Here is a 14,792-nt window from a genome sequence, read left to right on the forward strand (position 1 = left end):
CTAAGCAGCAGCCCCCCCTCCCATACACCACCACCGCTGCTGCTGCTGCTGCCCCCCTCCTTCACCCACTCCCATTTACAACTACGCTGTTGCTTTGAAGCACAGTCAGCTCCCGGAGAGATATCAGTGCGGAATATTAAATGAGCGAACACCATCACTCATTAAAAAGGGAAACATTTCATGAAACAAACCCCCTTTTGTATCAAATGCTAACCAAGCCGACTCTCGACGAGCCAAGCGTCGTCCTCAAAGGCAGAGCGAGGAGACAGGGGAGAGAGGAGAGGGGAGAAGAGAGATGGGGGAGGAAGTGTAGAGAGGGTTCACCCAAGTTTTGGAGAAAGTAAAAGAGAAAAATGTAAAGTTCTGGCAGGAGATCAGCTCTGAGCCTCGTGAAGCCCCCACGTGCTCTGTCACAATGACGGGAATTTCAATAGGACTTTGATTCCGAACATTTCCGTAACGAAAGACTGAAACCGTCGCTAAATTTGTAGAAATGTTCAATATTTTCATTCGAATGTGTTCTGCAAGCTAATATTCCATTTCAGCTTCACCCCTGGAGGGTATTTATCAGTGGATGGCATGTGCAGTGGGTGAGCTGGAAGGCTTGTAATGGGATTGACAGATATGGTTTTTTGAAGGCAGTGCGGATGTTTTCACTCAGAAGTTGGAGACAGTTTGTGCAAATATTCAATGTTTTACAAGTTGACCTGGTTGAGGTCACAAATTTAGAAAAAAATCTGAATTTGCAGGATGGAAAACACACTCATTCAGCTTAGAGAACTTTGGCCAATGTGTCGAGCTGAAGATATATATATTTTATTCTTCTACTGCTAACTTTACGGGTATGGGTGTTATGTTATGCATGTGCTCGAAGCTACACGAGTCAGCTGCCCATCAGGATAGTGGCTACTAGTGTAGTAACAAATCTTTTTGTTGCATTAAGGGGAAAGTAGCAGGGTCCCATGTCTAATCAATAAATTACGTGGCGGTGGATCGGTGCAGACACCAAGTCCAGCATTTTTGGCAGCATCACAGGCATTTCCAAAACTGATATTAGTATGAGAACATCCTTATTTCAGCTGTTGAGTGTCAAAAAACACATAAAAACTACAATGAATCTACAACCCAACCAATAAAGCTGATATTAGGGAGTCAGAAGATCCATCTGATACTGCCAATACTGATATAAATGTAATAAGACAATAAAATCAGCTATCAACATGTCGGCCAGGCTCTAAATTAGAGCAAATATAAAGTATCTCTTTCAAATGCTTAAAGCAGAGAGACAGAAACTCTGCAAGACATTATTGGCTTTGAAAAATATATAACACTTAAAAATTATTGAAGAGTTACATGATATTACTCCTTAACAGTGGGATAATAAAATAGAGGGAAAGAACGCCATCAGAACGATTTTGCTGTCAGGGAGAAACCTCCATCAAATATTTATTTTAAGGCCTACACTGGCCCGATGCATCATCCAACTGATATATTGGTCTGACCCAAGACAGTAAGAGGCAGAGCTGCAGGCCAGCTCTTGTCAGGAGTCTGCACAAGTCAGCACAAAATTCAACTGAGTCAAACAGCAGAAGACATGGCAGCAGCTTCAACTAGTCCATCAAGTTTAAGGATGAATCCCAGGCCACCTCGACTGGTTCGTAAAGTCGAGCCGGCGAGTGAAACACAGATGGAAAGTGTTTGGCTTGCAGACCAGGCCACAGCCAATTTAACAACACCTCAACACTAATCAAGCCAATCAGGCAACAGAAAATGCTCTGTATTTTCCCTCTGACACCACTTAATGGTTTTCCCGCAGCACTGGTATCGGGTCAAGATCGGCTATCATGATAGATTTTGTATTTCCGCCCCTACAGGATCCATTTTGCTCCCTTTCTCCTCAGACTCTGCAGGTCGTTCACTGACTGGTTATCAGGACTTCTTTGCTCCTTAATGGAGGCACATCAGCCCAGCTGCCTGTTGTAAACTGACTTGTTCAGGCAGTCACAGGGGGTGGGGGGGGAGCAGCACTGATCAGATCTGCTTTATTTTAAAGGCATACAGACTTAGAGTAGAAAGACCAGGAATTATCTTCTCTCTCAATCCCAGATCAGCCTGTGACTAAATGCCCCAGTTGTAAAGCCAGACACAATGAGCAAAGAACAGTATTCCCATATGGTTACTTTTTTTAAACCGGCGAAGCAGAAAATACAAGACGACTGCACAAAAAAAATTAAATGATGCATTAAAAGGCAGCTTCACACAGAGGCTCTGGAAAAACACACAGACATGGATGCAGTGCCTGTGAAGAGATAAACATGATTTGTCTTTAACTGAAATGACTGATTACAGGTAGTAACTATAGAAACTGAGCACCGCGGGAGAAATAGTGCAAAGAAACTCTACAAGCTATTGGCAAGCAGAGACGTGTCACATAAAAGCAGAGCAGACTGTCAGAATCCCTCCAACATGTGAGATTATTTACTTTTTCTTCAGAGCAGATTTACATCAACTCAGGAACCATAATAAGCCTCTCTGCAGATCCTGGAACAGCTATCTGACAAACGGCAAAGGAAAATATGGAACAAGTGTAGTCAGGAGCAGAACAGGAATTTAACCATTTAATCCCTCGACATGGAAGGGCTAAATACAGAGAGAGAGACTCGACAGATTAATGCCAAATCAGAAAAGCTCAGGGCGAGATTTGATCCCCGTTATTGATTTCCTTTTTCCTTACTTGTGCTGATTGTGCGATTTCGAGTTGAAACAGAGAAGAATTTCAAGGATTTAAGAGCATAAAATTGCAGCTGCGGCTCGCTGATAAACGTGTTTCCCATCCTGATCCAACATGGTGACTGCAGGAGAGGACACCTCAGAGACACTATACACCAAAATAACAACACAGCATGTGACACTGAACTGCATGTTCTGACAAAAACAAGCTATCTGGTAACTTTAGACAGCCGGCGTCAGGGACAAACATTACTTGTGATATTTGACTAAACTTCCCCCTAAAATAGCTCCGTTCAGTGACGGCGGGGGGGGATCACATCCAAACTATTCCATCACCACGGCTCCTCTCTCAAGGCCATGAGAAATTCATTCCTTATCATGAATAAAATCTCCAAATAACCGGAGAGGTGAACTTAATTTAACATTCATTCAGTCTTTAATACTATTTGTGCAGTCTTCGGCGCGCAGAGAACACTCCATTTTGTCATAACCTTTCCATTATTTAGGTTCAGTGCTTATTGTCATGTTTTATTCATCTATTTTGTGATACGCAGCCTCTATGCAGAGACCACAGGGGCTGGAAATGTGCAGCAGGAACCTACAAAGAAAACAAGAGAATGAGCCTTCGGTGCGTGGAACCAAACTTGGCTAATTCACAGAAGAAAAAGAAAAATCAGTTGTTTGAGAGGAGCTCCGGAAATTAACGAGGGGGCCACTCTCCATTTCCAGAATCACAGCAGACAAAAAAAAGACGTCTCGCACAGTGTTTGGAGGAGGATTTGCTAAAGAGCTGACAGCAGAACCACAATGAGCTAAATGCTCAAAGAGATGAAGTTTGAGTGGCCAAGTGCCTCCATTAGTTCCTATTGCAAAAAAGCAAAGCTTAATCTCCTGTCAGCTCCCCTCAAGCTAGTCTCCCAGGACTCGGAGCTCTCTGTCTCCCATCCATCACCTCAGCAGGGACCAAAGGGAGACTCCCCAAAGGAGCGAGGATCAGAGCAATTTGCATTCACACTCAGACCATCAAGGCCCAACAATCCCGTAGTGACTCTCCCCTTTTTCCACTATATCACAACTGTCATCCGAATGAAATGCAGAGCGCCACGGAGCAGCAATTACACTTCCCTTCAAAAGAGAGAAGAAATTAGCAAAGTCAAAATGCTAATTACGGTGTTCCAGTGGGGCTGCAGTATTTGCTCCATGAGCCATCTGAGGAAACACTCCCCCTGCCTGTTTCAGTGCTCAACATCAAACACCTGCTAGAACACTATTTATGAACAGGCCTGTAATTGTCCTCAGACCCCCCGCCCGCTCCGTCAATCAATCAATCAATCCGGCTGAAGTACGTGACATTTGGTACACAAAGGTAGATTTCAGTGTGCTTCCAATGAGTCTGACAAACACATACACACTGCAGCAGCAGCAGCACAGCATGTGACCGCTTGTCTCGAGTCAAAATGAACTGTTGTGTGTGTCAGGCTTCGGTGACAAGTCTGTGCATAGAAATCAGGCAGTTGGCTGCGCAATTAACCCTAAAGAGCAGAAACAATGCAGCTGTCTATCAAAACGAAACAGGAAATATCACCCGAGGTTCACGTCTCCGAAGGGACGGCACGTGAGCATCGAACAGGGAATAATCACAGTTAAAGGACAGTGGCACACAAACTGATGCAGCTGTGCTGTGATGTCAGTGCAGAAGCTCTACTACCAAACAATCGAGAACAAAACTCACATGAGAGGCTGCAGGAAATGACTGACAGAACCGAACAACGGGGGTCTCCAGCAGAGTGATTTTAGCCCACATGCTGCCAAGTTATTACAAAGATTATGATTCACAGCTACGCAATTTCCCTTCCCTGAATAATAGTACATTCAAAGTTGAAGCTTGTCCACCATTCAGCATTCATTTCCCAAATGTTTAATCCAACTAAGATGAGGAATTAGAGCTGGAAAATCTCCTTAGCCCACCGCTGAGAGTGATATCTATACGGGCTCGTACAGCACCAGGACCTGGGGATGGAGCCAAGCCATAAACAACCACCTGGTTGCTAAACTCAATTCACACTCAATTAAATATCAGTCTGGAATACAGGAGAGACCGAGTGCTAATATAAGAAAGCCGGAACAGAGCTGCTGTTATTATTCACACATCCATTATTCTCAATGTTCCTTTTTTGATAATCTATTTGGCGAGCGGCTCCGAATCATTTCTGTTTATGAATTTGGCACTCTTGTGTTTTCTACAAATGGTTATTACAATGACAAGCACAAATGGCTTTTCCCTAATGGGCAACAGGGCCTCGCATTGCTTGTTGCTACTTGCATTTGTTAAAGACCATTCCCCCCCCACACACACTTGTTTGTGCTTGGGTAATGAGGGAAGAGTCTGGAACAGGCTGTATATCAATTAGGCCATCAAAAGACTGTGGGCATTTATGGCAACGCCCTTTAACCTCTGGGTGAAAGACCAAATTCTTTGTTTTTGCATGTCAAAAGAAATGAGTCCGGACAACTGCTGAAATAAAACATTTTCCGAGCTCTTCCCTTCGTTGAGGACGTCTGAGAGCATGAATTATGCAGTCACTTTGGTTTTAAATACAGCAGTTTAAAAAAGAAGAGGAAAAAAAGAAACAAGAGCAAAGTGCATTCGTACGACGCCTAATTGGACTCAGAAAAACATCCCCTGCTTTACTCAACTGAGACATTTCCAGGACGCTTTAAGAGCAATTTTTGAGACATTTTCCACTCCCCTTGATTGAACAGCTTCAAAAGATTTCCACCGTGAATCCCAAGGGAACCAGTTAATCCTGATCTTCTCCACAAGCAAAGGGATCACCTCAATGTAAATCAGACAGGGGCTTTTTGATCAAAGTATTCAATCAGTCTTAAACACATGACGCCACGAGGAAGCCTCGCAGCGAACAAGGTCAACGTCTCGGTTTATTTCTCCAGCTCGAGGGAGGTGGAGGATCATAACGGCCCAGATGTGACAGAACGAAGACTTCTTACTCTTCTCAGACCGAAAAAAAAAAAAAAAACATGGACAGGGTGCAGTCCGTCAGAGAAAACGAGGATGAGATCAGCGTCGGTCCAAACATGATCTGACACATCCTGACCACACTTGACCCTCGTCCATTCCTGCTCTTAAAATAGGGCCGGCGGACAGAATCTCCTCATCTAAAGATGTAAACAAACCAGCTAACTTTGAGCTAAGCCTCAAAAAACACTGCGAATAATGGATCACTCACACACACACACACACACACACACACACACACATGGCTCTTGGCTTTTGTTTTTGTTCCCAATTAGGAGGTTGTCAATAAAACCAGAATAATGATGCTCCTCCCGATATCTGTCAGATACACTTATTAAGCATGTGTTTAAATAATTAGGCTCACTTTGGGACGCTTTAATGTCAAGATGATCAATGTCAAATTATCACTCCATTTATCAGCCACCCCTCCTTCCCCTGAACACACCTCACCCTCCGCCCAACACACACACACACACACACTCTTCTATCTCTCTTTATAATCTATTATGCATTCAGGACAGTGTCTCAGAGTGTGACTGCAGCCAAGAGACAAATGTCACAACACCCTGAGTCACTCTCCTCTCTCTCACACAATATCATTTATTATAATAAATAAATAAATAAAAACAGCAAAGGGCCTGTGGGTTTAAATCCACAGATTAAAAAATGAAGGATTTAGATATTACGTCTCGTTAAATTCAGATTATATTCAACATTGAGCTGACAGACAGGAGCGGAGGATAACAGGCCACAGGTTTCAATTATCATTCAGGAGCTCTCTGTGGCTCAGAGTTGTCATTACAATGAGATATTGGAAAACTTGGAGGACTGTGGGCCTTCGCACGGTTCGCATATATCGCCATCTGCCTGCTGCCCGAGTAAATTCATTATTTCTGCAGCCAACATAAGTATTCTGCAGCCGTTTGGAGAGAACGCTTGGATCCATACACTGAAAACACTTTCCACTTCTCTCTCTCTCATTTGCAAAAAAAAAACACACACAAATCCCATCGATCCACCCTGTCCACGCATTAATCAAGTGTTCATCACGCAGCACACGCACACTGTCTCCCCCCCACCCCCAAGTCTGATTTTTCTGCGGGGCTTACCTTGGACGTGCAGCGCCAACAGGAGTATCCACATCCCCACACACATCGCCATGGCTCAGCCTCAAACTATCCGGATCTTCTCTGATGATAACCTGAGAGTGGATGAACGGGGGGAGGCTCACTCGAGACGACAAAGACCGAGCATGTAACTTCTGCAAATCCCACTTCGGCCCAGAACTAGTCCTCCTCCCTCACTGAGCGGTACCAGCAGCAGCAGGAGACTTTTGGGTGCGCTTCTCCTCCGTGCCAAAGCATCAATTTCGCGAGTTTCGCACTAAGTAGAGTCCCCCTGCAAAAAGAAATGAGATCCAGGCGGGCTGCAGGGAGAGCGGGGGAGTCTTTCAGGCGAGGAGAGGAAGAAGGAGAGTTGTTATCAAAGCAGCTCTTCTAGTTTCACCATCCAGCCTTTTGTTGCTCCATCCACCGCAGAGGCTGTAGGACTCTCTCTCTCTCTCTCTCTCTCTCGCTCTCTCTCCCCCCTTCCAGGCGTGTGATCGGAGGTGAGGTGGGCGGGAGGTCCTCGATCGATGCTGCGCTGGGAAGTTTCCAACACTCGCAGAGTTGATCCGGAGGGAAACGTCGCCTTTTGTGTGTGTGTGTGTGTGTGTGACACAGATAATCTGCCGGCACCGTCCCGTTTTTTAGTTCCCTTAAGTTCCCCGGGTTGTCCCAGCCGGAGAGATCAGCACACCAGGCCGGTGAAGTTGTGGAAAGTGTGGGAATGGTTTGATGCGCCCCCCCTGGTTTTTCTTCTCCTTTCCTTTCCTCGCTCCTCTTTTCTCTGGATGAGACACAGTGTAGCTTTATCCCGCTCTGCTCTGCGCACCGCCCCGCTGATCTGCCACCACAGTGTGCTGCTGACTATCGCTGACGCTTTGGGAGAGATCGGGATCGGGTGACGTTGTGCAAAAAGGGAGGAGCCTGGATTGTCCTGCAAAAAAAAAAAAAAAAAAAAAAAGGAAAAGCATCAGCCTGGATCAACTACAGCAGCAGCAGCAGCCTGGTAGACCCTCCAGGAAGTGACTCGAACTTTCTTTCTCGCGCGTCAAAAAGGTCTCCAAAGGGACCCGTGTGGCGCAGAAGGTGACAGAGACGAAGAGTATTTTTAGGAGGATGGAGATGGATCCGTCGAGGAGGGAGAGAGAGGGTGGGGGATGTGGGAAGAGCAGCACACAGCCTGTACATTCATGCTGAAATGAAACACCACTCATATGCTTGAAATCCCCACAGAAACCCTGAAGACTGATATAGAATCGTGGTTTTTATTAAAAATCAAACTTCCTTCACAGGTTGAGGAAGTCGTCTCAACCCCAGTTTGACAGTCGGCCGAATGAGGTCTAGGTTTTTAGTTTGTTTAGTCAGTTTCCCCCCCAAATGTGTCCCGATTGGAGACGCCGATAATCAAATTAAATGAAAATGAAATCATCTCATCGCGTCCACATTCTGAGAGCCACGTAAGAAGGTGAGGCACAGCCATGTTTATCTGTTACTGCATCATTGAAGGTGCAATATGTAGGAGTTTTAGTTTGAAAAGTTCAAAAATGAACTGAAATAATAAACAGATTGTGATTAAATTAGAGTTTTGACCACATATCATCACTGTATTGTGCTGCAGAGATATCTACTCAAGTTAGCATGCTAACCTGCTAGCCGCGGCCTGTCCTGACTTCTAATACTACTCCGAGCACCCAGCCTGGACCGAGAGCCGCACGGCTAACTGAGTAAACCAGCTAACTGTTTAGCGGTCACACTGGTGATACGCTGCCCCCTACTTGTTTGGAGTATGAATTCAAGAGTCAAGTCTTACATACTGCACCTTTAACTTCAAATTAATTCGAATAACGTGAGAAAAGAGCTGTGTTTTTCACATTCAGGGCACAATCATGGATCCCCCCCCCCAGCAACACCCCAAACCGCATGTGAACCACAAGTTTAACAAATAAGTCAGGGTGGGGCAGCGAGAGATAAAATATGATCCAAACAGTCATCCTCGGAGTCATCGTTCCTGCAGTGACACTGGAGAAAATCAATCTCAGAGGGAAAAAATGATTTACAGGAGTAATTTTCTTGGTGTTTAAGTGTATGCTTGTGCATGAGAGGGAGGGAGGGAGGGAGGGGGTCTATTTTACCTCATGAGCCAGCTGTGAGCTGACGCACCGCACCCAGCCCCCTCTCTTCCTTCCTCTCTTCCTTCCTTCCTTCCTTTCTCCTCACCTCTTCAGCCGGTTCATTCCTCCTGAAGCGACCGACAGGATCAGGCATGTGAAGGTGCTGCCTGTAAATGAATGGGAGGATGAATGTGATAACACTTCCCTCTTGTGGACAGTACTTCTTCAGATAATTAAAACAGACCAGGACCAACATGCTTAACGTTTCACGGTCCATTTTGCTGCTCTGCCCGTGCAGGTTTTGCATGCGGTCAGAAGCCTGTGTTTTGGTCATGATTCACTATCTGCACCACTGAATTAACTGCTGAACAGCAAGAGGAATCACCTGGTAAGACGAAACAGCGCCGGGCCAATTGGTTATTAGGGTCAGTGTGACACTGCAACATAAATCAAACCGTATTAAGTGGCAAACCACACGCACGGCGCACTATCATTTATAAGTGAAGGATGCGAAGTTAACCAACAAGCCTACAATCCTGTTGAACACAATAAAGCCAGAGTGGTGCATTCTGGGAGCATACAGATAAGCTCGAAGACTTGACATTTTGTTTTGTACGAAGAAAAACAAAAGGGATGCTGCTTGAAATTCTGTGTGCTTGTTTCCAAAGTAATGGTTTTAACAAAATGGAATCAATTCAGCTGAATGTGCTGTGTACTCTGCAGAGGAAATGTTTTACTGTCTATTGGTGAACACACAAGACAGCAGGAGTATATCAAGAACTATGAATACAAAATACAGTGAATTAACAATCAGGTTTACACTACATTTTACCATTTAGAAGATGATCACTTCACTTTATAAAGCTTGAAAGGTCAGCAGCTGCAGCCCGGGGGTGTTAAGAGACAGTGCTCAGCCATTATTACTAATGTGTTTATTTAAAAATAAAGAGGCAGTGATACATTATGAGGTGCTGGCTTTCATTGGATTTTGATGAAGTCTGAAAATTTGGAGAGCAGGAAGGGAACATCATTTTTTTTTTTTAAATATGTGCCCTTGAGCAATGCTAGTAACTGCCCCAGCGGTAGTTGCTCATTGGTCAGCAGCGGTCGTGCTTCACAGCAGTTTGAATCAGGATCCCTGCAAACTTCCCTTGACTGATAATATCTAAAAAAGTCCAGGTCTGCCTCTTGACTTTGGTGCATTAACTCCACTGCCCCCTTCATCGAGCGGCCGCGGCTGTGATTGATTTACAGGCGAGCTGATGAAATTTGATACACTTATTCTGAACTACAGCTCGTGTCGCAGCTCAAGGCGATGCCTGAGCCAGTGTGGAGATTTAGGAACCGTTCTGCATAATGAATACTTGGAGATGCAGAAGTAAAAGTAGAGATGGCTAAATCATCTTGTTGGTTCAATAAAGGTAACAGATGAAGGGTTTTCTGATTAATACATCAACGTCAAAGATGATGCATTTCTCTGCAGAGAGAAAGCAATTTATATTTTGATGATGACAGTTTGAGCTACCAGTACAGGCAGTCAGACACTAGAAGGTACTGGCCATCAAGCAGGACAGATTATTATATGTTTTTAGTTGCCTTAACACTGATGGAGATCATAAGTTGAATCAGACTTCAAACATTGTGTTACCATCAAAAACTGTCACGCTAAAGCATGTAATACGCCCTCTGATCCACTGGAGGATATCATGTTAGTGCCTCAACTAGGTATGAAAAGTACTTGTGTGAATGCAGCACCAGCAGGGGGCGATGATGACAGGAGCAAAGGACCAATCTTAGTATAAAAGGCGATAAAGGAAGATGGATTTGGGATAGATGGATGACTCAAACACGGGGCTTATTTCCCATACCAAACCAACAATCCTTGATTGTTTTAAGAGTTCTTATTCTCTCCCAAACCACAATCTTTTCCTGAACCTATTCAAGTGGTTTTAGTACATACACCCAACAAAACTGTGACCATCACTTGAAATGTTTTTCCGCAAGCTTTATTTTGAAAGTCAGAGCATTTAATTCCATTCATTCCTCCTTTTCATCGTCCGCTGTTATCTGTCTTTTCTTTGTTTGTTCAGCCATGAACGCGCCACTAACCGTGCGCTCCCGATATTTCCCGAGAAAGTCGTCACCGACACCCAGTGTACATATTTGGTTAATGCAAATGCAAGGGCTTTCATCAGTGGGCCATAGGCTCAATCATCACTGTGTTACCTCATTCGGCGATAGTCACTTAACACATATTTATCTACATGAAAATCTTTGAGATTATTACTTTAAAGTATACCAAATTATTCATTATGCAGAAAAGCAAATTTCAGAATAAAAGGTACACAGTGGGTGTATTACACCCTGTGACACGGGGATGAATTATCACATGTATCATGTGATCCTTTCTTCTTATTAAAAGACCTACTTCTCTTATTTTGGAGAAAAAAGAAACGAAAATCTAATCCATCACAACCCCAGAAAACTCAATAGACAAAAACAACCTCATTCACTTACATTATGTCTTATATCAATAGCTGTGACACAGGGCGTGACTCTAATCTGCTTCAGACCTTAAATCTGTCATCACCGCAGGCAGTGATGCAAACACTGATTTATAAAACCCGACATCTGTCGTATTGGTGACCCGATGTAAGCTGTCTCAAACTTACAATTGTGAGCACAAAAATGATGTCAAAACTTTGGCAAAGTGCTGATGAGCGAGAGAGAATCCAGGTTTTCAGCAGTCCAGAATAGCATGAAATCTGCATTGGGCCTGACCCAAGTCTGCCTCCCTGGAGAGCAGACGACTCTTTTGATCCAAAACTGTTAGTTTCTCTGGCCTGAAAAACATGCGATAGAGAAATCTATGTCCTTCAGAAGCAGTCTCCAGCTCTCTGTGTTTGTTCTGCACAAAGACTGACCTACAATGTTGAATTATATTTACATCGATCCTTTAACATATAAACATCTCACAAACACGATCCTCAGTCAGGGAGCCGACGTCATCCTGAATGCACCATTTTAATATTTGGAAAACAACAAATGGCCCTGCCAGGCTGCTATTAACTGATTCCTCCCAACAGTTAATAATGTGCAATTATATTGCTGCAAAAAAAACTTGATGCAGTGGAGAGTAATTATTTCACCCAACAGACTTACAGTGGTAATGTTTTCAATCCTACAACTGAGTGATATTACCGGGTAAAATACGAAAAGTTCTCAAAAACACACAAACACAGCAGAGAGGAGGGAAGCCAACACTGCACTGTATGAGGCAACTAATCTCCTTCAGAGTGAGCGGAGAGGCAGGGAAAGGAAAGGTCTTATCAAACGTTTACAGTGCTTTTATTGACAGTGTATTATCTTTTCTTCAAATATCCAATCAAAGAGACAGAAATTGGCTCTCTGGCATTAACAGTGTGTGCTCCAAAATCACTGGAAGGAGAAAAGTGGAAATCTTTGAGAGTTAAACTCTTAGTAGAAAAGCCCAGAAAAACATTAGATGACTCCTCTCATCTCTGCAACCTCAGAGAAGGAAAATACCTGCGTGGCAACAGATTATAAATATGATGGTTTGTGAGGTTTGTAACAGCGGACATAAGGACTTTTAAATATACATATGGATCTGACACCTGTCTTCGTTATGCATACTGCACTTCAATTGAACCAATATGCAAATGGAAACATCTGGACTCTGCTATCTTTTATGTGAAACGCACAATATATTCTCTGTGTCATGTTTAATGTTGCTTGCATATTTAATGGAGTCCTGTGAACTGTCCTAAACAGGATAAATAATGTTGTAATAAAGTGAAATGAATTGAAATAAATCCAACCTTTAACAGGCCTCTGTGATTTTGCTACCGACTCTATTTTGGTGCCTGATTTGAGACAGAAAATACAAATATTAAACAAAAAAGCTGACACTATTTACACTTTCTAAGGCATCTTTGGTTTCCCATATAATTTTTTTGAGATTTTAGGATGATTTCAGCATTATACACTGCCTTCAACATGGGAAAAAAAATACTTACACACAGACTGGGCTACTGATTCTGTCTAGAAATCAATGCAACATCTATTAAATGTAATGTATTAGCCTCTAATTATCAAACAAAACCAGCAAGGTAATAAATTAATTAATGATAACTCTGTTGTGTATTTTCTCTATTAATTGATTAGTTGTTTGGTCTATAAAATGTCAGAAAATGAGACTAAAAACCAGACAAAACTCACATTTAAGAAAGCAGAATCAGAGAAATTAGATTTTTTTTACTTCAAGAAATAACTTGCACCAATTAATACATTGTTAAAGTAATTTGTGATTAATGTAACAGCTGATCGCTGGATGTGATTACCTGAATCATGTCATTGTTACTGATAATTAGTAGATGGAACTGAACTGTGGTTAAAGCAGAGTTTTTAGTGGCCAAGACAAGGATCCAGATATGTGACTGATAATAAGAAAAAAAGCCCTGTGATGGTACTACATTATTTTTCATAAGAGAGGAAACAGGCTTTGTAATAAAAAAGAAAATATTTCGTAATCATAACAAAAGACCTTGTTACTGAGAGAAAACCTGGTGATTCTTCTTTGTCAAGCCAAACACAATACGCACCCAAAGTTCAGGGCTGTGTTTTTATTCTAAAACCAAGCCAAAGCACAAAAATGATGGCTGACTAAAGAAATACAGATGATGCACTGTAGCCGTCAGCATTTCAACTGTGAGCATCGAGCAGGTATTCAGTCTTTTATTTATGAATCCTGATGTGTTTCAGTTACGAGACAAGGAAAGATGATGTACTGGCACATGTTGGTGTGTGTGTGTAAGTTAATGTGTGCGTGAGAGAAAGACTTTGGATAAGTCTTCCCTTCAGGGAACGTTTAGGGAAAATGTTTCCAACTTAAAGAGGAAATCAATCTCTAATAAAGTAGCAAAAGCCACATCCTGTTACTCACCGACTACAGTAGACGAGTAAACTAGGTAGCTGACAAATGAGTGGATAACAGCCCTCAGTGTAGGCTACTGCACTGGCACACAGTCAAATCTGCAGGGATACAATTGACCTCTGTCTGCTACCTAGCTGCCACTAATGAATGAGCATTAGTCTTAGCTTATGGGCTGTTTAAGAAAGAGAGGAGTATTGTGGCAGAAAGCTGAGCTGAGAGAAAAGAGGTTTTTCATTGACTCCACAGCAGCGTATCTGACAACATATCACATAAATAAAGTGGGAACTGAAATGGTTATTTTCTAATGGAGTTTCTTAATCAGCATTATGTACTTTTACATAACTTTTTTCAGAGCCATGTGTTTGCTCACCCTCTCAGAACAGCACCTGTACCTGAAGTTTATCTGTAATTATCTATTTATTTATGTTTTTAATCCATATTATCCCTAGCATCCATCATGGGCAGCGTCATAGTCACAGTATCATAGTGTCACTCGATCGGAACGGTTAATCCTCTTTCTTAGAGCGAATGATTTGGTGTTTCATCCTTTATGAAGTTCTAGGTTAGCAACCTCATCATGTCAGTGCTACCAACACTATTATTATTGCTTACCACACGTATCTAACGCTTTGATAGCCTTGAAAGTGCCGCCAGTGCGAAAACAGCTGCTGTTCTGAGAGAAGGTGAGATGGGTCAGAAATTTTAAGAGTTGAATATATCTGCAATCCAGCTTACCTGATAACATATCAATGAATGTATGAAGTAACTGTGAATTAGCATTTCTTGACTGATGATGAACTAATCGCATACAGTTACAGTTACTTGATCATTTGTTAATGGACAGGACTTCATGA

At 42.8% G+C, this 14,792-nt stretch overlaps 1 protein-coding gene across 4 annotated transcripts in view; it reads right to left on the reverse strand.

Annotated features, from left to right (window-relative positions):
• nectin1b (nectin cell adhesion molecule 1b) overlaps positions 1–14,792 on the reverse strand; it is a 243,200-nt gene that overhangs the window by 160,342 nt on the left and 68,066 nt on the right. For all 4 annotated transcript variants that reach the window (XM_084351956.1, XM_084351958.1, XM_084351959.1 and 1 more), the window contains exons 4-5: positions 9,006–9,151; positions 6,877–7,807 (exon numbers count right to left, since the gene is read on the reverse strand). In XM_084351956.1, coding sequence (XP_084208082.1) covers positions 6,877–6,928 — 52 coding nt within the window. In that variant the 5' untranslated portion in view covers positions 6,929–7,807; positions 9,006–9,151. The remainder of the gene's footprint in view (positions 1–6,876; positions 7,808–9,005; positions 9,152–14,792) is intronic.

Source organism: Pagrus pagrus, assembly GCF_965226575.1.
Source record: "Pagrus pagrus genome assembly, chromosome: 4".
NCBI classification, from domain to species: Eukaryota; Metazoa; Chordata; class Actinopteri; order Spariformes; family Sparidae; genus Pagrus; species Pagrus pagrus.